Source organism: Eleutherodactylus coqui, chromosome 1 (genome assembly GCF_035609145.1).
Source record: "Eleutherodactylus coqui strain aEleCoq1 chromosome 1, aEleCoq1.hap1, whole genome shotgun sequence".
Lineage (NCBI taxonomy): Eukaryota > Metazoa > Chordata > Amphibia > Anura > Eleutherodactylidae > Eleutherodactylus > Eleutherodactylus coqui.
Window position 1 is genome coordinate 538,007,653 of NC_089837.1, and position 24,127 is coordinate 538,031,779.

Consider the following 24,127-nt stretch of genomic DNA (forward strand, 5'->3'; position numbering starts at 1 on the left):
TTGGGCAGAAGAGTGGCAAATGAGATTTAGCACTGATAAATATAAAGTTCTGCACATCGGCAGGAAATACATGTCGCCAATACAGACTAATGGGACCCCGACATGAAGAAGGACTTGGGGGTTTTATAACTGTAAGCTTAACTGGAGCAACCAGTGTCAGGCAGCTGCTGCCAAGGCAAATAGTATCATGGGGGACATCAGAAGAGATCTAGGGGCGCATGATGAGAACATTGTTCTTCCTCTTTACAAGTCACTGGTCAGACCACACATGGAATATTGACCGTTTTGGGCACCGGTACTCAAGAAGGACCTATCCGAGATTGAGTGGCTTCAAAGGCGGGCAACTAAAGTAATAGAATGGGCGGACAAAATTGGGCTTATTTAGTTTAGACAAAAGACAGCTGAGCGGTAAACTAACAACTATGTATAGATTTATCAGAGGTCAGTACAGAGATCTCTCCATCATCTTTTATATCCAGGACTGTAACAAGGGGGCGCTCTAATAACTATGTATAATATATCAGGGGTCAATACAGAGATCTCTCCCATCTATTATACCCAGGATTGTAACAAGGGGGCGCTCTACTGTGTATAGATATATCAGGGGTCAGTACAGAGATCTCTCCCATCTATTCTACCCAGGACTGTAACAAGGGGCGCTCTCTATTTCTCGAGCAAAGTTTCACAAAGTGTGCTTTGTGGTGCCTTTATGGTTCCGTAAGTGATTGTCAGGGGCTCCAATGGAGGGACTAGGTCTTTACTCACCGCTGTAGTGCTATCTGGACAGCCTGTAATGGGGTAAATGAGCGTGATGGATCCTCGCAGTGGGATCCGACCCGGCGGTCTGCAGGCGGCCTTGCTGTATTGATATAACCTTCCGGCACCCCTGGGGCATCATCAGTCTCCCAGGCATTAGATCTCTTCTTGATAAGGAGTCTTCTCCTTCATGAAGCTTTTCTTGTGTTTTCTGATTCACTCTCTTTTTCCGCCTCTAGTTTTTAAAGAATTCTCTCCATGGCTGACCGACTAAGGATGGACAAGGACAGAAATCATTTGGCTGAGAGGATATTAAACCTCACTTTAGAGATGATCTACCTGCTAACTGGAGAGGTGAGGGATCCCATAAAGACTTGTTTTACTAAAGCAAAGACTGCAGAGGTGAGGGGAATGTATAAATGATATCGGTTTCTCTCTCTCTATACAGGAGTACATAGTAATGAAGAAGGTAACGGACCAGGGTGCAATAATGGTGCCTCCACCTCACTCGCTAATACATGAGGGAAACCGTTATCAGGAAATCCTGGGACTAAACAACAAGATCACTGAGCTGCTGACTGGAGAGGTGAGCACTACTGGCATGTCAGGTGGGAGGTGGCAGGCTGCTGACTGGAAAGGCGAGTGCGGCCGGCAGGGAGGTGGCAGCCTGCTGGCTGCAGGGGTGAGTGTTCCTGGCAGGGAGGTGGCAGACTATTAACTGTTGGGCGGCAGGTGGCCGGCTGCTGACTGGAGAGGTGAGAACTACCAGCATGTCAGGCAGGGGGTGATAGGCTGCTGACTAGAGAGGTGAGCGCTGGTTGTAGAGAGGTGTTCAGCTGCTTGCTGGAAAGGTGAGTGCTGGTGACATGTCATGGTGGGAAGTTGTAGGCTGATTACTGTAGCTGTGTATTGACAGCAGTTAACCTTTTTGCAACACAACATATGTGTTACAGCTGCCAAGGTTTTAGCGCTAATTGCCCATCATGTACAGCATTCACGCTATATGGGCTCAGGAGCAGAGCACACAGTATCCTCAGCAGGAATTTGCAATACCACAGAGATAGGACGCACAGAAGACATATTAGCGCACATTACAAGTTTCAGAACTGCACATTTTCCATGCTCATTGGTAATATACCTGAGGAAGGGGCTGGTGCGACCCTCAAACGCATCGACTATACACCCCCTGCCAAAACAATCCTCCCCAGAAGGTGTGTGTGTGTGTGTGTGTGTGTGTGTGTGTGTGTGTGTGTTGAGAAGGTGACCGGCAAAGTGCTGGAGGGCATATATATTTCGCCTAGGATGCTCTCCTATGAGGCTTTGGGGAGCACTTGGCCAGGTTCGTGCCACCGAGCAGCCTGGGCTCGGTGGAGGAAGCTGGCAGTATGGTGTCAGTAGCATTAAGTTACTGACACGTTGTAGCAAGTAAGTGGCTCCAAGCCGCATAATCCGGGCCGGCTTTTCTGGAGTGACCAAAGTGAAGGGTGGGATGGTCACTCCCACGTACCAGGTGGGGCTGGTACCAGGCCATATAAAGCCTGGGCCTACAGGGCCTAAGAACAGAGCGTCTGGCTGAGAGCCAGAGAGAGCGTCTGGCTGAGAGCCAGAGAGAGCGTCTGGCTGAGAGCCAGAGAGAGCGTCTGGCTGAGAGCCAGAGAGAGCGTCTGGCTGAGAGCCAGAGAGAGCGTCTGGCTGAGAGCCAGAGAGAGCGTCTGGCTGAGAGCCAGAGAGAGCGTCTGGCTGAGAGCCAGAGAGAGGGCTCTGTGGAGCAGGGAGCCCGGCTAGCCCAGCGTGTGGGCTGAGAGAGCTGAGACCTTTGCAGGTCTGAGAGGCCTGGCTGGCTGTGTGCAGGAGACATTTTTTGTTACCACTGTGTAGACAAGGACGCTACCTGTATAGTAAGTGCTCAGACGAGCAGGATTTACTTTGTGTTTGCCTGATGTTAAGGCCTGTATTTCGTTTTGTTTGCTTGGAAATAAACCCAGGCAAAGCCTGGACTAAAGACTTTATCGCAAGTGTCACTGTCTCTGACTGCTTATGTCCAGGTTGCTACCGATCCTAAACGCTAATCCCTCACATACGGTGTTTGGATGCGGGCATCGGTCTTGAAGAGACATACACCAATTAATGGACATTTTGCTGCAGCAGCTGGAGAACCGTTGCTAAGGGCAACCGCCCAAGAGACATTGACTGGAGAGTGCTGTAACCCCCATGTCCTGGGTGAAAGCTGCAACGGCACAGCCATCAGATACAGCCAAGATGGAGGAACTGATAAAGCAGCTGGTGCAAATGAATGTGCAGCAGCAACAAGCGACGGCGACCCAGCAAAAGGTCCATGAGGAGGCCATGAGAGCTCAGGCCGAGACTAATGCTCAACTCGGGAGCCTCGTCGAGAGGTATAAAGCCACGGAGGACCTACTGCGAGCCGTGCCTCCTGGACGTTCCAACCCCGGGAACAGCGAGTCGGCTGGAGCCCCTGGTAAGACTGTTCCGTATGCAAGGGGTGTCAAAAGTGTCCCAAAGGGAGGCGGCTCAGAGGGGGATCGTTTGGGGCAGAGGAGGAGCCCCAAATGGACATTCGGGTCCCGGGTAGAACCCCAAGGAGACCGGGGCCCCCATACTATGTTGGCGCTGTCGTGAGCCCGGGCATATTGCCGCCAACTGTCCACTTACCGTGGAACCAATGGACTGTGACTCTGCCCGGCGGAGGTCGATGTTCGCACGGCCAGTATGTTCTGCAGAGACTGTGTCAGAGACTGATCGACCATTATGTCATCTAAAGGTGAATGACTTTGCGGTGACAGCTCTACTGGACTCAGGGAGCTTGGTTACGCTGGTGCACTCCAGCCTGGTCGATCCCACAACCGTCACCGGCCGTCGCATGGGAGTGGTGTGTGTGCATGGGGACACCAAAGAGTATCCTATTGCCCTTGTAAGACTTGATACTCCGAGTGGACTTGCCACCCATGAGGTGGGCATCGTAAAATCCCTAATGCACACCATGATCCTCGGGAGAGACTTTCCCCTATTTTGGGACTTGTGGCGACACCGAGGGTCGTCTGCAAATAAGGTTCATGATGATGCAAATGTGTATGATGTGTGTCCAGAACCGTTTGACCCTGAGGGTACGGTTCCAGCAGTAGGGGTGACCCAAGAGAATAGGGATAACTTTCCCTTAACAGTATTGGCGGGTGAGACGGAGGTACAGGATGAAGTAGTTGCTATGCCTGACTTAGAGGTCTCACGTGCCAATTTCGGAACTGAGCAGCTCCGAGACCCCACCTTAGTAAAGGCCAGGGAAAATGTTAAAGTACTGAATGGGGAGCCTCAATTTCCAGGGGCTGATACTGTGTTTCCACACCTTGCAGTCAACCAAGAATTGTTGTATCAGGTTGACAAGGTCCGTGGGGAGGTTGTGGAACAGCTGGTGGTACCTCAGTCTTACCGCAGGATGGTCTTAGACCTGGCGCACAAGCATGTGCTGGGAGATCATCTCGGGAGCGAAAAGACTAAGGAACGCATCCTTCAGCGTTTTTTCTGGCCTGGGGTACATGGTGATGTAAAACGTTACTGTGAGTCATGCCCGGAGTGTCAAATAACAGCTCCTATGCCCTATTACCGGAGCCCCTTAGTGCCCTTGCCCATCATAGAGGTGCCGTTTGAGCGGATCGCTGTGGACCTAGTTGGGCCCTTGGTAAAGTCTGCCCGGGGTCACCAACATATATTAGTGGTTGTAGACTATGCCACCCGTTACCCCAAAGCCGTTCCTTTACGCAATACGTCATCCAAGGGTATTGCAAAGGAACTACTTCACATGTTTTCCCGCACGGGCATACCAAAAGAGATCCTGACGGACCAAGGAACCCCCTTTATGTCAAAGGTCATGAAGGAATTGTGTAAGCTGCTGAATATTAAGCACTTGCGGACGTCTGTGTACCACCCACAGACGGATGGTCTGGTTGAGAGATTTAATAAGACCCTAAAAAGCATGCTAAAAAAGGTAGTCAATAAGGATGGGAAGGACTGGGACTGTCTGCTGCCATATTTAATGTTCTCAATCCGTGAAGTCCCACAATCCTCCACTGGGTTCTCTCCCTTTGAATTAGTTTATGGTAGACATCCCCGAGGGCTCCTTGATGTAGCTAAGGAGACCTGGGAGCACGAGTCCACCCCCTACAGGAGTATTATTGAACACCTCTCCCTGATGCAAGATCGAATTGCGGCGGTCATGCCCATTGTTAGAGAACATTTACAGCAGGCTCAAGAAGCCCAAAGCCGGGTATATAACTGGTCCGCCAAGGTGAGAACCTTCAACCCTGGGGATCGGGTACTAGTGTTGGTGCCCACCCTGGAAAGTAAATTCCTAGCAAAATGGCAAGGGCCCTACGAAATAATTGAGAAAGTCGGAGAGGTAAATTATAAGGTATACCAGCCAGGTAGGCGGAAACCAGAACAGTTGTACCATGTAAACCTAATTAAGCCATGGAAGGACAGAGAAGCCCTGACTGCAGTGAGCACCCCCCATGTGGCGGTCCCAGAGGTGTGTGTATCAGGGTCCTTGTCCAAATCCCGACCGCAAGAGTCTAGGGAATGTATACGACGTAATTCAGATGTGTTCTCCGATATACCAAGGCGTACTGGTGTCATAAAACATAGGGCAGGAAAGCTACAGGACAATGCCAGTGCCTTGTCAAGGACGCATTGTATGGCGCCTAAAGGTGTCCGACCCCACAGGCTCGAACAGAGGAGGAGGGTATGTGAGAAGGTGACCGGCAAAGTGCTGGAGGGCATATATATTTCGCCTAGGATGCTCTCCTATGAGGCTTTGGGGAGCACTTGGCCAGGTTCGTGCCACCGAGCAGCCTGGGCTCGGTGGAGGAAGCTGGCAGTATGGTGTCAGTAGCATTAAGTTACTGACACGTTGTAGCAAGTAAGTGGCTCCAAGCCGCATAATCCGGGCCGGCTTTTCTGGAGTGACCAAAGTGAAGGGTGGGATGGTCACTCCCACGTACCAGGTGGGGCTGGTACCAGGCCATGTAAAGCCTGGGCCTACAGGGCCTAAGAAGAGAGCGTCTGGCTGAGAGCCAGAGAGAGCGTCTGGCTGAGAGCCAGAGAGAGGGCTCTGTGGAGCAGGGAGCCCGGCTAGCCCAGCGTGTGGGCTGAGAGAGCTGAGACCTTTGCAGGTCTGAGAGGCCTGGCTGGCTGTGTGCAGGAGACCTTTTTTGTTACCACTGTGTAGACAAGGACGCTACCTGTATAGTAAGTGCTCAGACGAGCAGGATTTACTTTGTGTTTGCCTGATGTTAAGGCCTGTATTTCGTTTTGTTTGCTTGGAAATAAACCCAGGCAAAGCCTGGACTAAAGACTTTATCGCAAGTGTCACTGTCTCTGACTGCTTATGCCCAGGTTGCTACCGATCCTAAACGCTAATCCCTCACTGTGTGTGTGTGTGTGTGTATGTGTATAATATATATATGTGTGTGTGTGTGTGTGTGGTAGGTATAGTTTTTTTTTTTTTTTTTTCTGCCTGTTTTTCATATGGAAAATTTTAAGAAGTTGTGGTTGCTTCAGAGGAACCGAGGAATAAAATATGTTCACCATTTTACATGGTTTGTCACGTTACCCAGGAAACCCCATGTGGAGGTGGCCATGCAGACTGGAACCATCCGGAGGAATATGTACAACTTTGAGTGGGATAGCGTGTCCACTAACAATAATGCATTCAATAGACCTTTTGTTTTGATAAGATAAAGACCAGAGATTGGAGCTCCAGGAAGATAATGTATATATTTTCAAAGAGTGGTCATAAATGGCTGCACATCCAAGTGGAAGAATGTATCAAGTGGGGAACCACAAGGCTCTTTCCTGGGCTCATCTGGAGAAGGGAATTGATGGGGAAACTGATCAAGTTTGCTGATGACACAAAACTAGGAGGATTAGCTAACACTAGGGAAGAGAGAGAGAGGATTCAAAAAGATCTAGAAAAGCTTGCACAGTGGGCAGTGACTAACAGAATGGTATTTAACAAGGAGAAATGCAAAGTCCTACATCTGGGCAAGAAAAATGAAAAAAAAAGCACATTCAGAATGGGAGGTATTGGGCTGATAGATCATAGACTGAACATGAGACAACAATGTGATGCAGCAGCCAAAAAGGCAAACACAATTCTGGGATGTATTAGGAGAAGCATAGAGTCTAGATCACATGAGGTCATTATCCCCCTCTACTCTTCCTTAGTCAGACCTCATCTGGAATACTGTGTCCAATTCTGGGCACCCCACTTTATAAAAGACATAGACAAACTGGAGCAAGTTCAGAGAAGAGTTACCAAGATGGTGAGCGGTCTGCAAATCATGTCCTATGAGGAACGGTTAAAGGATCTGGGACTGTTTAGCTTGCAAAAAAGAAGGCTGAGAGGAGACTGAACAGCCGTCTACAAATATCTGAAGGGTTGTCACACTGCAGCGGGGTCAGCCCTATTCTCATCTGCACAAGGAAAGACTAGAAGCAATGGGATGAAACTGAAAGGGAGGAGACACAGATTAGATAGTAGACCGTGAGGTGATCAATGAGTGGAACAGGTTGCCACGGGAGATGGGGAGTTCTCCTTCAATTGAAGTGTTCAAACAAAGGCTGGACAGATATATGTCTGGGATGATTTAGTGAATCCTATTCACTAATCATGGGTTGGATTAGATGACCCTGGAGGTCCCTTCCAAGTCTACCATTCTATGATTCTATATTCCCTGTGCATTTTTAGGAAGAGTGAAGAGTCTGTTTGAGTGGAAAGATTGCTGGCTTTAGCCGTGTCTAGCTGCTGGGAGGACATCGCCAGACTGTACACCGTTAAGCACGCAAAGTTGTACACTTAGTAGTATCTTATAGGTAATATAACTTCACTACAATTCGTGACTTTTAGAAGTTTGTAATTGACATCAACTGATAACATGGAAGGTGGAGGAGCCATATGGTGAGCATATATCTATATTACACTCAAGTTCGGCACTATGGAGCAATTCCAGCAGCCTCATTGGTTCTGATTCACAATTCCAGCAAGCTGATTGGTTGTTTGGGTTTCCTGATTCAACCTGATTGGTTGTTAGGGCAGAACTTGAGTGTAATATAAATGTATGCATATGGTGAGCTGCAGCGTATTCTATATGTTTATAGACCTACTAGACGAAAAGCCAAACTTCACAGGCCGGAATTGCAAGCTCGTGTCTTTACTAGAGGAGAAGGTGCGTAGTCTTTAGAGTTGAATAGCCACATTGTAACTCATTAGGGAACATGAGGATTTCCTTAACAAATGAGAAGTGTTCAGAATGCTGAAGGAAAAGAAATGCAGAAGCCAAGGAATGGAAGCATGTGACGCAAAGAAGCTTGGAGGATCAGGAGTCAGCCAGCACCCATACTGCTTGGGAACTTACCAGGCTCTCACACAGAACAATGAAGTAGAGCAAAAAATAGTTTAGTAAGAACACAGAATCCTCTTGAATAGGAAAAAAAAAGAAGTGTTGTGAAGAGGAGGAGAGTGGTAGTTTTAGGGGATTCTCTATTGAGAGGAGCAGGGGCCGCTGTCTGCAGACCCGATGACCTCACGAGAGGTGTTCTATCTTCCAGGTGCACAAATCACAGACGTGTCTGATAAGCTGTCAAGACTCTTCAGTCCTACAGAACACCACCCATTCCTACTAATACATGTAGGTACAAATGAAACTGCAAAAAAGGACGTTGAAACTATCTGCAGAGACTTTGAAGACCCCAGAAAGAAGGTGAAGGAACTAGGAGCAGAGGTGGTCTTCTCATCCATCCTCCCAGTGGATGTCCATGGAATAAGAATAGGATTCTAGAGGTGAACAACTGGCTATGTCAATGGTGCTGTCAGCAAAACTTTGGATTTCTAGCCCATGGAGTGAATTGCCTATATAATGGACTGCTTGCTAGAGACGGATTGTACCTTATAAAAACAGGTAAGCATATATTTGGCTACACGTATCAGGAGAGCTTTAAACTAGAACACTATGGGAAGGGAAGTGAAAGGCCAGGTAAAAATGTATATAACCTTGTAGAAGTGCAAAGAAAGAACAAAGACAAGACATTCTGAAGGAAAGTAGAGGAACAAGAGACCCCGATCACAAACTAACATGTTTCTACACAAATGTACAGAGCATGGGAAACAAACAAGAAGAATTGGAGCTCTTAACACAGGAAGAGAAATATGATGTCATGGCCCTCACAGAAACTTGGTGGAAAGATGCACATGATTGTGATACAAGGACTGAAGGATACAACTTATTAGAGACAGATCTGAAAAAAGAGGAGAGAAGCTATTGCGTTGTATGTTAGGAAAACATTCATCTCCACAGAGATTCAAGCTTCAGAGCTGGGAGTTCTGTAGGAACTGTTTGGGTGAGAATACAAGGAGAGAACAACAGAAAGGACACCATTGTAGGCATTTACTATAGGCCACCGGGACAAGCAGAAGATATGGAGGAACTCTTTCTACATCAGATGGCCAAGCTCTCAAAAAAGCCCAACATAGTGATCATGGGAGATTTTACCCATCCAGACATTTGTTGGGAATCTCTCAGGTAAAAGTAATGGATCCAACAGATTCTTATCCGCTCTTGTGGCAACTTTATCTTCCAGAAGGTAGAAGAGAAAACGAGGGGATCTGCTATCTTGGACCTAATTCTTACCAACAGGGAGGGAATGGTTGAGTAAGTAAGGGTGGCTGGGACCTTAGGAGGCAGTGATCATGATATCCTTGGATGTTGGATAAAAAGGGGAGGAAGAGAATTAAACTTATCATAATACAGATTCTAAATAAGGATAGTACTACACTAATATGGAACTAAAAAAGAGGGGGGGGGAGCAAAAAAAATTAGGAAGATACATTTCTTTTCTGTGTGTGTGTGTGTGTGTGTGTGTGTGTGTGTGTGTGTGTGTCCTATAACCTAAGAATATTCTTAACAGATATAATAAAGGAAATTGGAACATATGATATGTTTTTGAAGAATAGCCATTATGTTTGTCATGATGCTTTTAGTTATGTACTTATTTTTGTTATATACCTACAGAAGGAGAATGTTGCATATGTGAATGCTTATAGTTTGTGAAAAACCATATATACCGGCGTATAAGACGACTTTTGAACCCCGAAAAATCTGCTCTGAAGTTGGGGGTCGTCTTATACGCCGGTAATACAAAAAAAAAAGTGTCAAAAAAAAAATCATTACTCACCTCCCCCAGCGTTCTGTCACGCTCCGGCAGGCTGTTGCTCCCTCCTGGTCCCCGGCAGTGCATTGCTTTCTGAATGCGGGGCTTGAAATCCCCGCCTCCAGAAAGCTAATACACACGCCGTCAGCCAGTTACAGCCATTCAATGACATCATTGAATGGCTGTGATTGGCTGAAGGCGCACGTGTGTTAGCAATCACACCCATTCAATGATGTCATTGAATAGTGTGATTGGCTGAAGCGACGTGTGTTTTAGCCAATCACAGCCATTCAATGATGTCATTGAATGGCTGTAACTGGCTAACGGCGTGTGTATTAGCTTTCTGGAGGCGGGGATTTCAAGCCCCGCATTCAGAAAGCAATGCTCTGCCGGGGACCAGGAGGGAGCAACAGCCTGCAGCTGCGCCGCAGAACGCCGGGGGAGGTGAGTAATGATTTTTTTTTTCTCCACTGTATTACCGGCGTATAAGGTGACAGTTGGGGGGTCGCCTTATACGCCGGTATATACGGTACTTAATAAGGCATGTAAATAAGAATCACACAGATATACGTTATGCTGTTTTATCTTAAGGCTATGTTCATGTGTTACACATATCAGCAATTTATGAAGGCATGTCAAAAGTATTATGTCACACATCCACTGTTTTTGTTTTCTTTGTTTTGAAATGTGAAAATGCAATAAAGTTTTAAAAAATGGGGAGGAAGTCCTAAGAAGACTCAGACCTCAAGGTTGAATTTCAGAGAGGTAGATTGTAATGGACTCGGAGGATAGGAAGAATCCAATGGCTGGATGTTCTTAAGGACAGAAATGTCCAAGAAGATTGTGCTTTGAGAAACTCAATTCACAATATTTTCCAATCGTTACCAATCCCTAAAAGATGGAAGAATGGGAAGCATTTACAGAGACCAGGATCGATGAACACAGATTTCACACATTAAAAAGGAAGAAAACTAGCTTTATCAATTGGAAAGAGGGGGGAATATCTAAAGAAGAATATAATGCGGTCTACAGAAACTATAGGGCAAGTGTCAGAAAAGCTAAAGCTAATAATGGATTTAGGCTTGCAACGGAGGCTAAAAGCAATAAACAAGGATTTGGGGGGTCAAAAACCAAAGAAAAGTCAAAGATGCTATTGGATGCTTACAGGATGAAAATGTTGAATTGGTTAATCCCTACTGTTTTCTCTGAGAAAGTAGATGTAACATCATTGATCTTCCCTGTGCTAGTGGGGGAATAAAAGAATGCAGAATATCTATAAACAGACATATGCTGAAACACTACCCATAATCTTTGAGAATTCCTGGAGGACAGGAGAAATCCTAGAAGATTGGGGGCAAATGTTGTCCTTCACTTAAAAAAAAAAAAAAAAAAAAAAAAGTAAGAAGGTGGACCCAGGAACCTACATGCCTGTAAGCCTGACTTCTATACCAGGAAAGTCTGTGAACAAATTATTAAACAACGTGTATGCAAGTACTTGGATGAGAATGGGGTAATTAACCAGAGCCAGCATGGGTTTGTAACAAACAACTCATGCCAGAAGAATCTAATTTCCTTCTATGACAGACTCATAGACTGGATTGATTAGAGAAATGCAGTGGATATAGTATATCTTGTCTTTAGTAAAGCATTTGACAAAGTGTCTCATACCACACTTATTGAAAAAATGACCAAATCTGGGATTGACAAGGCAACTGTTAGGTGGATTCACAACTGGCTGAGTGATCGTACTCAAAGAGTGGTCATAAATGGCTGCACATACAATTGGAAGAATGTGTCAAGCGGGGTACCACACCAGTGGTGGTCAGTATTTTTATAAATGAGCTGAAGGAGGTAATTGAGGGGAAACGGGTCAAGTTTGCCGACAACACAAAGCTAGGCAGGATAGCTAACACTAGATAGGAGAGATAGAGGATTGAAAAAGATCTAGAAAAGCTTGCACAGTGGGCGGCAACTAACAGAATGGTATTTAACAAGGAAAAAGTCCTACATCTGGGCAATAAAAATGATAAAAGCGCATACAGAATGGGAGCAATTAAGCTAAACTGCAGCACATGTGGAAAAGACTTGTGTATACTAATAGACTACAGACTGAACATGAGTCAACAATATGATGCAGCAGCCAAAAAGGCAAACACAATTCTGCATTGTATTAAGAGAAGCACCCCACTTTAAAAAAGACGTAGACAAACTGGAGCAAGTTCAGAGAAGAGTTACCAAGATGGTGAGCAGTCTGCATTGCGTGTCCTATGAGGAACAATTAAAGGAACTGGGAATGTTTAGCTTGCAGAAGACAAGACTTAGAGGAGACTTAATAGCTGTCTATCTGAAGGGCTGTCACAATGCAGAGGAATCATCCCTATTTTCATCTGCACAAGGAAAGCCTAGAAGCAATGGGATGAAACTGAAAGGGAGGAGACACAATTTGGATATTAGAAAAAGCTTTCTTACAGTGAGGACGATCAATGAGTGGAACAGGTTGCCATGGGAGGTGGTGAGTTCTCCTTCAATGGAAGTGCTCAAACAAAGGCTGGATGGATATCTGTCTGGGATGATTTGGTGAATCCTGCACTGAGCAGATGACCCCGGAGAACCCTTCCAACTCTACAGTTCTATGATTCTATCTTCTTTTCCAGGTTTAATTTTCTGTTGTCCTACTGGCCAGGTTCCCAAAATGGCAAGGCAGATGGATTTTTCAGAGCTGAATGAGGAGTTAAATACAGACCACGCAATTCTGTCAGTGGTGAGTTCTCCTTCAATGGAAATGTTCGAAAACAGGCTGTACAGATATCTGGGGTTATTTAGTGAATTTTGCATTGAGCAGGGGGTTGGATCAGATGATCCTGGAGGGACCCTTCCAACTCGACCATTCTATGGATACAAGATGTGATACAGGTGGTATGGAGGCTCTAGGACCCTGTTGTACCACCTCTAGCTTGGATGCACATTGTGATTTGGTTGGGCATCTTAGCTCTAGTACCCAGTTGGACTGCCTCTAACTTGGATACAATATGTGATACGGGTGGGCTTGAGAGATAAAGATTCTGTATGGTATCCTGCTGCATATGGCTCCTCACTTGTATCTGAGCCTTTAGCTCATGCTAACTCCTTGTCTGTGGAAGTTGGCACCCCAGCTGGTCCCATACATGTTTTATTGGCAATACATCTGGTGACTGGGCAGCCACGAAAGTTTGACAATGTTGTGTGGGTATTCCCGTCCCCCCCCCACCCCCTTGTATGTGTGTCCGAGCATTATCCTGCTGCCTCTTGGAAGCCTTGCCATGAGAGGAACACATGTGGCTGCAAGATGTCCTGAACATATTGCTGAGCTGTTATGGTCCCTGGTACCACTCCTAGGGGTGACCGAATGTCATATGCGATGGTCCCCCAGACTATCACACCAGCATTGGGGGCAGGCTTGAGGTGCTCACTCTGAGGTCTCCAGACACGAACACTGCCATCATCAGCGCCCAAACTAAAGCTCAATATATCACTGAAGACAACCCGTTTCATTTCTGTAGCATCCATTTTCATTATTCATAACACCATGAGACCAAATGCCCTTCAGCCAAGCGCCTGGAAATGCTTCCGACAGACACAGGGCCTGTAACTATTGTTCCATCTGTCTCAGGATGGTGGACAATGAAACAGTTGGAGCTGCAGGTGCTTGGTGGACGATCAGGCTGTCTTCTCTGCTGGTGGACTGTCAAGGGCATCCTCAGCCCAGTCATCGTGTGCCCACACACATCCACTGGACTCAACTTTTCCTAACATTCTGGTCAGAACAGCCTGGTGGGGGACAATTCATCGATACGATAATCCACTTTCTCCCACTCCAAGCGCTGTTAACCGGGTGAAATCTGTACGCTTCATCGTAGAGGTATCTAGTGGTCAACAAGTGGAAAAGGAGTTCCCTACACACAAGGAGCCTCTAAGAGCTTTTTATAAGCTTGGTTGGGGTGGGGGGGAGGCACTTTATGGGGAACCACAAGATCGTTTATCTAATCATTTGCATATCTGCCTGAGATGGAACTGCATGCCGAGTTTTTGCAGCAGCATTTTATTTTTAGACTGAGTGTTTTTGCTTGCTTTGGTGTGCCGAACTGTCTGTTTTATGTCCCTGCTGTCAACGTAGACTGTGACATCCTATGGGCTTTGGAGAGTGAGGGGCTTCTGGGTCTACCATGTACTGTTGCCTGTTAAGCCCAGCCGTAGGCAGGGTCTAGTAGACCTAACTGTCAATGAGAAAAGTGACACTTCGATACAATATACTGCACTACGTAAGTGCAGTTTATTATTTAAGAGATCGGACAATCAAAGCTTCAAGTCCCCTTGTAGAACGAAAAAAATGGTGTTGAATGTTTTCATATGTAAAACACCATTCCCCTCTTCCTCCTAAAAATATAAATGACCTGCACTATAAAACTTATTTATCCCATACAGTAATCACCATAAAAATAAAAAAAATCCCAGAATTGTTTTTGATCAAAAAGTCATTTGCACCCCAAAATGGTATTAATGAAAACATCAACAATCAACGATCCTGCAAATATGAAGCCCTTACACACCTCCAGTGACAGAAAAGTAAAATGGTTATGGCTCACTGACTATAATGATGCAAGAATTTTTTCTTCTATGAAAAAAATGCTTTTATTGGGCTCAAGTAGTAAAATCTTAAAAATAAAGTCTATATAAATCTGGTATCACCGTAAGCATACTGGCCCACAGAATAAGGTTGACATGTCAATTATACCGCATGGTGAATGACCTAAGGATAAATATAAAGCAATGTCCACCTCAATTCCCATAATATGCAATGTAAAGCTATCAAAAAGTTGTCTGTATCCTAAAAAGGGAACCGATGAAAGTTTCAGTTCATCTTGAAAAAACAAGTCCTAACGCAGCACCGCAAATGGAAAAATAAAAAGTTACAGCTCTTGGAATATGGCGATGGAAGATTCCTTTACTGAGCAAAAGTAGTAAACTATTTAAAAACGCCTCCATAAATTTGGCATCGCTGTAATCGTACTGACCCGCAAAATAAAGGGAACATGTTATTTATACCGTGCGGTAAAAATGAAGTCTGCGCCACAACAGAATTGCTTTGTTCTCATTCCTCCTTTCCTGATTTCCTCTGCACAGCTTATATACTAACCTTGTTATAAACTGACCTGTCTGTAAGACTCCAAACAAAACTACCACCACTTATACCCATAGAAGATGTCCCTAAAGAGTGTAGTTTCCAAACTGGATTCCACTGTTTTGGGTACTATAGAGGCTCTGCAAATGTGACGTGGTATCCAAAAATTATTTCAGCAAAATTTGCATTCGTCCCCTTCTGAACTCCATCATGCACCCAAACAAGAGTTTACATCGACCTGTGAGACATTTCTGTATTTGGAGGAAATTGGGTAACAGATTTTGTGATGCTTTTTCACTTATGGCCCTTGGGAAAATAAAGACAATGAGGACTAATCTATGTGTTTTTATTCTAGCCCAATACTAACAAATACTGCCAAACACTGTGGTGAGAGAACACTCACTTCACCCCTTGATATATTTCTGAGGGGTCTGGTTTCCAAGATCAGAGTCACTGTGGGGGAATTTCAGTAGCTCTGCAGTTGTAACATGGTGGCCAAAAATTATTCCAGCAAAATCTGAGTACCAAAAGTCAAATGACGCTCTTTCCCTTGTGAACCCCGCCAGTGCCAAAATGGCAGATAATATCCACCTATGGGGCATTTCTCTTCTTGGACAAAAATTGGATAGCAAATCGTGGGGTGATTTATTTTTTATCTGTTGTTGCCCTTTGTGAAAATTGAACATTTGAGCCAAACCTATATGTTTTAGGAACAAATGTAAAGTCCTGTGGGGGTCAAATCACTCAATATACCGCTTTATGAAATCCTTGAGGGGTATAGTTTACAAAATGGCGTCTTTTGAGGGCTGTTTCTTATGTCTAGGCAGCTTAAAACCTCTGCAAGCCTCAAATGGTACCTGGAAAATGTCCCAATAAAATGGAGGCCCCCAAATCCACAAGGCGCTCCTTCCTTTCTGAGGTCTGAGCCATACTACACACTGGAGTCACATGTGGATATATACTATAGTCCTATGTAGAAAAAAAAAACATTCCCTCCAACATACAGTCCCATGTAAATAACATCACTCCCCTCCCTGCATACAAGTGTACCATGTTTCCCCGAAAATAAGACAGTGTCTTATATTAATTTTTGCTCAAAAAGATTTAAGTTTTTTACATATATAGCTGCCTGGACACTATTTAAATTGACTTTTTTTAAATTAACTGTAAGCAACACTTAATTTTGGAGTAGGGCTTATATTTCAAGCATCCTCAAAAATCCTGGAAAATTATGCTATGTCTTATTTTCAGGGAAACAGGTACACGGTCTCTCCACCTCCTTCCACAATATCATTTCCCCATCCGCAGCTTATTGCTGTTGTAGACACTGGAGCCCGGTGCACAGCGCATCTGATAGTAAGGTAAAACAGCTGATTGCTGCTGACACTGCGTGCCCCAGCTGCTGTGGCAATCATTCATCCAAGGAAAGGTAGAAGTAAGATGAAAGTTAGTGGAGAAGATGTGGAGCCACTCATAGATGGCCTAGTAAGAAATTCCAACAAATGCATCCTTCGGTGTAATTCGCACCAATTACTCTTCATGAATAAATGTGGATCGTTCTGTGCAGAACAAACATATTAATATTTAGTCTCAAACTAGTAACTAGATCCAATAATGGCAGACTGTGACAACAGCAAGTGCGCTACAGCTGGAATAGTAGATCTCTCTATCCGTTTAGTCTGCACCTCTCGGACACTTTATGGATCTCCATGCAGTCCTGTTTTGTACGGCTTCTCTCAGTTCGGTTGTTTGCCTGTTGGTGTTGGCTTTGATAGTAGCAAGCCAGCACATTCTTTGGCGGCCCAGTCTTCTCTTGCCGCTGACCACTTTTTAGTATAATTGATGTTTCTAATAAATTAGCTTGCACTATGTGGCCGAAGTATGAGAGTCTCTGTTTTATAATGTTGCCCTCCAATGAAAGCTTTGGTTTCATGCAGTCTGGGACTGTTTTGTTTTGTGATCTTGATGGTCCAAGGAATTCATAGGAGCAGCACCAATTTTTTAAAGGCATCAATCTTCCTCCGGTCCGTATACTTCAGTGTCCAACTTTCGCAGGTGTAAGTTGTGATTGGGAAGATGATTGCATTGACGATCCGGCATTTCGTTGCAATGCTTATGTTAAGGAATTCAATGTTCCGTCAATATGCTGTGAGGCTCCAAATCAGAGGTGGTTATGGCGGCCGCCGTGAGAAAGCAATGAAACACAGATCAGGCCTGTGTCTAGAAGCAATCTGTGTTTATTCTGTACATTGTCATTTCTTATACAAAAAATAGGCGTATCAGTAGGCGTATCAGTGCAAAGGCTAGTGTTACAAAGTTCAATCTGTTATACTGAGGTCAAAGTACTAAGGTGGTGAATAATTGCGTTTTCTCAATAAACATGGCTTCTTTTGTTGGAATGTAGACTGACTGTCTAGTACCTTGATTCTTTATCACAATCTACATTTTAATCACATGCCCTAGACAGCAGTTAATGATCGAAGCATTCCATTATCCTTTGATCATTGTAACGAGATTAACAAGATCTTGGAGACATGATGGACATTTAAGATTACACCTCTACTTAATGTAATTAAGTACTAACCTAAATGTACAAGCATTTATCAGAGCTTTTCATAGGACACAGAATAGAGTGTACAATTTAGGCCTAAAGCCTCCGGAAACGTGTATCAAAGATACATACATATATAAATTAATATGTTCATAACCCTCACACTTATGTCTTTGTTTTTGCAGATACACGTATCATTGCGCTCCGCCCTAGCGTTATTTGTTTCATTTCGGGTCCCGATTCTCCATTGTGGTTGATTTTCGATCAGAGGAAGTCTTGAACTGCTTTGATTTGTTCATTTTTGGTTTTGATTTTTCCTGTGCCGTTTCCCGCTGTTGTCTTGATCTTAGTTGTCTTGATAATCAAAAGTGCAGGCCGCTTCTTCACATCCTTCTGTAATGTTTTAGTATCAGTTGTCTAAGATCTTCCTGATTTTCTGCCAGCATTGTTGTATCGTCTGCAAATCCTGGATTGTTGATGTTTCCTCCACCGATCTTGACTTTGATGCTGGATTCATCTAAATTGCATTGCCTCAAGATCGCCTCTGCATAGAGGTTGAACAATGCAGAGCCTTGGCGTACGCCTTTACCGATTCTGAACCATTCCACGTTACCGTTGGAGGTCCCGACCGTGGCCTCTTGGTTCGCATATAACAACTGTATGAGTTGCCGTAGATTTCCTGGGACTCCCTTATGTCTTATGGAACCTTTACACAGGCCAACAGTTGTCTAAACATTTGCACAAGTGCTGACATCACTGCTAAAGTTCTCAGCACTTGTGCAAAGTGTTTACACAGACTTGCCGCTGGATTGTGGGCTTCGTATTCGCTTCTCCCTAAGCGCTTCACCCCCTGTAGGAAGCGCTAAGCGTGGAGCGTTTACACAGGATGAGAAGCCCGCTATCCAACAATGTTCAAACGGAAAGACAAGTGAGCGATTTTTAAATTTATTTTTTTCTTCGCATTCACTCTGATTTTCACTCAAATTTGTTTGTTTGAACGATTGTTGAGCGATAATCGTTACTTGCAAGTGGGCCTTTATGCATGGCCACAGCTTGTCATGCTCAGTGCATTTGCAGGTTTTGCTGTATTTGATAAAGCATACGTACGCCTCCTTCTGGTAAACCGGGCCTTTTTCATAATCCATTGGAGATATACAAGTCATACTACAACAGAAATGTGGAATAACCCACTAAATTATGGTCTGCTCTGTCGCCGAGTGTGCGCTAATTACACTATGGAAGCCAGGATAGAGCAACAATTCCATGCTTAACCCTGAATTTCTTGAGTTTGTATCTGTTTATCAGGTTCCCATAAGGTGTCAGGATGTCACAGTCTATTTCTCCTTGGAGGAGTGGGAGTACTTAGAGGGGCACCGAGATCTGTACAAAGACATCATGATGGAAGAGCACCGGCCTCTTATAATATCAGGTAAGAAAACACACAGACACACACACAGGCGAATGCACACAGACAGAGACAGAGACACACAGATAGACACACACACAGGCGAATGCACACAGCCAGAGACAGATACACAGATAACAGGCGAACGCACACAGGCAGACCGGGAGAGCGACCCGCAGGCACACAGACAGACGCAGGCAAACGCACGCACACAGTGTATGTGTGTAGATTGATATAGATATAGCCATGTGCGTGGGGTCTTTAGGTGTATCATAGGATAGGCTGTAAATGTTTAATTACTGGAACCCCTACCAATCCTGAGAGAAGGTTACCCCAAATGCTCCTCAAGGAATGGAGGGGCAATGCATGTGATTGTGCCCGCCCCCCACTGCATTCCCTGCTATAGGACAGGCAGAGATTAATGTGTGCGGCGATCTTCCTCTAACTCAGAGAGGTAGTGGCAGCGTATACACAGCAGTTCACGTAGAGCATTTCTTGTGCATTGTTCTATGAGTGTCCGGCAGTCGGACATTACCTCCCTGTCCTCTGTATAGTGGCTAAAATATCTTGCATAGAACAACTCTGTAAAGGCTTTGCATATCCAAGTGATTCTGACATTGTTTTTTTCGCCACATAGTGTACTTCCTTTAGGTGGTAAAAATAGACCAATAGAAATTGTGTATATTTATTAAAATAGCCAAAATTGGGAAAATTTTTGAAAAAACTATTATTTTTTCAATTGCAATATTCAAATATGTACAAGCATACTGTACACCTTTTTGGTAAGATATATATTTCTCGCTCGTGTCATTGGAGTACACAGCAAAGACCGTGGGATATAGCTTCTGCCACTAGGAGGCGACACTAAGCACAAAAAGTTAGCTCCGCCCTCTGGCTATATCCCTCCTGCCGACACCAGGCTAATCAGTTTTTAGCTTAGTGTCTCGTAGGAGAACGGTTGTGACCATTAGGGCTGGTTTAAGTGCCAGAGTTAGACGGGGAGGCAGGACGCTCCCCATCAAACCCGAACGGAGAGGAGGGCGAACAACCCGGGTTTGTCCAGGTTGCTTCTTGCCCGGCCCGCCTCAGAAGAAACGGTGGTTCATCCGGATCATATATATCTGCATGTGGCCCGCCAGCGAGAGCCCCCCCCCCCCCCCCCGTTTGGTGCAAAGGTCCACATCCCCTACCCGTTAAACAGGCAATGTTATAGGCGTAGGCTGCTGGAACTGGGGAACCGCTATTTCCACCAGCAAGGACGCAAGAGGTGAGTATGCGCTGGTGACCTTCCCTTCTCCCCTCCTTTGCCTCTCCCCGTATGTCGCGCTGTGTATGTATTTTTTGTTTCGGGCAGCATGGCATAGGGTAAGTGCTGGCGTGCCTATATTATAGTGCAGCGGCTGGGGGGTTAATCTCTCCCTCTGCTCCCTTTGAGCTCGCGGGGTGCCTATTTCTGGTTGATGGCTTACCTGGTGGTGTTCTGGTGCCGGTATCAGGGCATGAGCACGCTGAGTGGGCATGGCTACATGCGGTGGTGTCCCGGCGTGGCACCTTAGCAGCACAGCGCAGCGACATGGTGCCGCCCGGGTCTTTGGCTCCTGGCAGGGGGCACTCTTGCAGCATATGGGGCCCAATAGGGGGCCTCAGTGCAGCCCTGGGTGCGTCAGTGGAGCTCCGGGTCGGAAGGGGGCGTGGTTCCAACTTGTGGTCACACCCTAGTGACACATGGGGGTGTGGCTTCGTGGTGTCAGGGGCATGGCCTCGTTGGTGACGCACACCGCCCCCTCCCTTCCTCCCTCTGGATTGTGAGGAGGGATGATTTAGTGAAGCAGCCTATCGGGAGACAGCGTGCCAAAGATTGAGACCGCTCTGCGCCTCCACTCCTTGCTGCTGTGCATGCTCAGGCTGGTGTGCAGTACAAGTCAAAGCTCCAGGAGGCCTCTTCAGCATCTGCAGGCTCTCGACCCAGCGGCTCCCCGGATCTCTTCGGACCTCGGCAAGGACCTAGGGTAAGCTGCCTGGCGGCTATCTCCCCCCTCTTGCTGCTCATCCCTCCTGCTGGCGGTTGGCATAGTGGAGGATAGTTTGCAGCTTTTTTGCCAGGTCGAAATCCCAGCACCATGTCCGACCCCAGAGTTCTGGAGGCTGGACCAGGGACAGCAAGAGTAACGCCCTTTGCTTGCTCACGCTGTAACCTAGAGTTCGCATGCAGACAGGCTGAGCCTTTTCGTAGAGACTTCCCCGGCGAAACAATTGACAGTGCAAAGCACCCCTCCCCCGTTCAGCCCCCTCCTTGTCCCTTGCGGTGTCTGTCCTCACTTGAGCGTGTGGTGCGATTTTGGAGAAGTTGGCACAGGACGCTTCCGGTTCACGTGAGAGAAATAGAGATGGCTCGCAGTGCAGCCGTCGGCGAAGACGGGACAGGCTCCCGAACTCACGGCGGTCCTCCCGGTCTCCATTCTCCGTCGTTTTTGCGCTCCTCGGGTACGAGGTCGCGCCGATCGTTGGCAGAGAAGGTCTGTTCGTACGAGGAGTGGTCTGAATCCTCCTCAGACTTTGTCATGGGGGGGGGATCAGGTCCTTAGATTTTCGGCGATGGTGGAGAGCTTAGTGGATACGTTTCAGCTCACTGAGCAAGAGCCACAGGCGTCTGGGATATCGTTTTCTTTTAGGCAGCCCAGATGCTTCCCGAAGACCTTTCCTGCTCATGAGGCCTTTGACAAGGTCCTATCTAAGTGGTGGAAGGCACCGGGATTAGCGTGGACGGGAAATACCTCTTCTCGCAAGTGTTAGAAGTGGTTGATCCCACCGTTAGTTGATCCGCCTATCTCTCGCCTGGCTAAGCCTATTATGCTGCCTACGGCGAAGTCCTTCTATCTCAGGGATTCCAAGGATCGAAAGGACGCGGCTTTGGCGAAGACCGTTTTCGAGGCGGCAGGGTCGGCTCTTAAGCCTGTGTTTGCCTCTTCCTGGGTCAGTAAGGCTATTACTGACTGGGCAAAACGGTTACGAGGGGGAGTCCTTGAAGGGGCTTCTCCCGGGAATTTGCCGGGCACAGCAGAGCAGATGCAGCCAAACGGGTGGCTCGGGCCTCTGCGGCATCAGTGGCGACTCGCCGGAGCCTATGGTTAAAATCGTGGGATGCAGATGCTTCTTCAAAGGGGTCGTCAATCAGTATGCCTTTTGTAGGATCTCGCCTTTTTGGCGCCGAGCTAGTCGGGCTCATCTCAGAGGGTCAACGGGCATTCTAAGCTGAATGTTCCCATTCTCGTTAGGTTGCGGCCGCCAGCCAGCTTGAGGCCTAGCAAGTACCAGAATGGGTGTCCGCCTGGGAAGCCCAGGTCCCGATAACTTCTACGGGTGAAAATAGCTCGCTTTTGCCGCAAAATCGTCCAAAGCGGTCATCCCCGCAGCAGAGATGATCGCTCCTATCGCCGGGCGAGTCCTCGCAGGATGGAGAGGAAAGGTCCGCAGGAGTGGGAATAAAGGAAGAGGCTTCCCTTTTAAACAAAGGTCCTCTTGGCACGGGCCTCAGCCTACGAAGAGTTCCAAAAACCCTCCGCATGAGGGACTGCCCCCACCTGTTTCGGAAATGGTGGTGGTTGGCTTCTCCAGTTCAGCCAGGTCTGGTCGACTCATGTCTCAGATACCTGGGTGCTGGAGGTCGTGTCCAGGGGCTATGCGATAGAGTTCCTGATGCAACCACACGTCCGCCCCTTTTCGGTCCAGAACCCCGGGGGACCCAGGGAAAGCAGCAGCTTTCCTCAAGGCGGTCCACACTCTCTATTTTGCAGAGGGGGGTGGTGCAAGCTCTCCCCGAGCAACACTTTGCGGGGTTCTACACTAATCCTTTGGTGGTCCCCAAAAAGGATGGCTGTCCGTCCGGTTGTGGATCTAAAGAAGTTGAACAAGTTAGTGGCGGTTCATCATTTCCGCATGGAGTCTGTACGAGCGGTCATCGCATCCTTGGAGGCAGGGGAGTTCCTTTCCTCGATAGCTATCCAGGATGCATATTTACAAATCCCCATTCGTCAGGCGCACCAGCGCTTCCTCCGATTCGGGTACAGGGAGAGCATTTCCAATTCGCAGCGTTGCCTTTCGGGCTGGCAACAGCTCCCAGGGTGTTTACAAGAGTTTTAGCGGCAGTAATGGCATTCTTACATTCCAGGGGGGTCGTTGCCATGCCGTATCTGGACGACATCCTGGTAAAGCCCCGACCCAGCGGGATAACCTGGAGAGCCTGCAGATTGCCTTGGACACTCTTTTCAGGTTCGGCTGGCTGATCTATTATTAAAGGTCATCTCTTGTGCCAGCACAACGCATGGTGTACCTGGGGATGTGCTTCGACACGGTTCTGGGTCGAGTGGCTCGCCTGGAGGCAAAACGCCAGCTGCTGCAGAAGCAGGTAATGTCCCTTCTATCATGGCGACCGGTGGCAATCCGCCATGCAATGAAGGTCTTGGGCCTAATGGTCTCGTTTTTTGAGGCGGTTTCATTTGCCCAGTTCGGGTTGGCATGATCCCTCGATCGGAAGATAAGGATTCTGCCAGGGGTTCAGCAGTCACTCCAGTGATGGTTGGACTCGCCACGCATTCAGCAGGGCAGGTCGTTCAGGCAGGTGCTGACTACAGACGCCAGCATGACAGGCTGGGGGTGCGCGCTGGGGGATCCAGTGGCACGGAACCTGATCCAGGCAGGAATCCGGTCTCCATATAAATGTATTGGAGCTGCAAGCAGTATTCCGGACCTTTCAGTTCTTTGCACATCGGCTGGAGGGAATGCCAGTGCGACCGCGTGGCTTACATAAGCCATCAGGGCGGGACCTGCAGCAGAGGAGTCACTTGATCAGATGGCATCCCACTTCAAACAGAAGCTTCCAGCCTAGCTGGCCAGGTCAAGGGACCCCAGAGCACTAGCAGCAGATGCGCTAATGACTCCACGGACGGGTTGTCCATTACCCCTAGGTCTTCCCACAAGCTCCTCATTTCCCGGCTGCTCAGGAGAATCAGGAAGGAGGGCTACCTGTGATTCTCTTAGT

At 46.9% G+C, this 24,127-nt stretch overlaps 1 protein-coding gene across 1 annotated transcript in view; it reads left to right on the forward strand.

The window, feature by feature from the left end:
* LOC136592487 (oocyte zinc finger protein XlCOF8.4-like) overlaps positions 1 to 24,127 on the forward strand; it is a 100,225-nt gene that overhangs the window by 9,007 nt on the left and 67,091 nt on the right. The window contains exons 2-4 of the mRNA XM_066588602.1: positions 996 to 1,110; positions 1,205 to 1,342; positions 18,990 to 19,113. Of these exons, the coding sequence (XP_066444699.1) occupies positions 1,015 to 1,110; positions 1,205 to 1,342; positions 18,990 to 19,113 (358 nt within the window). The 5' untranslated portion in view covers positions 996 to 1,014. The remainder of the gene's footprint in view (positions 1 to 995; positions 1,111 to 1,204; positions 1,343 to 18,989; positions 19,114 to 24,127) is intronic.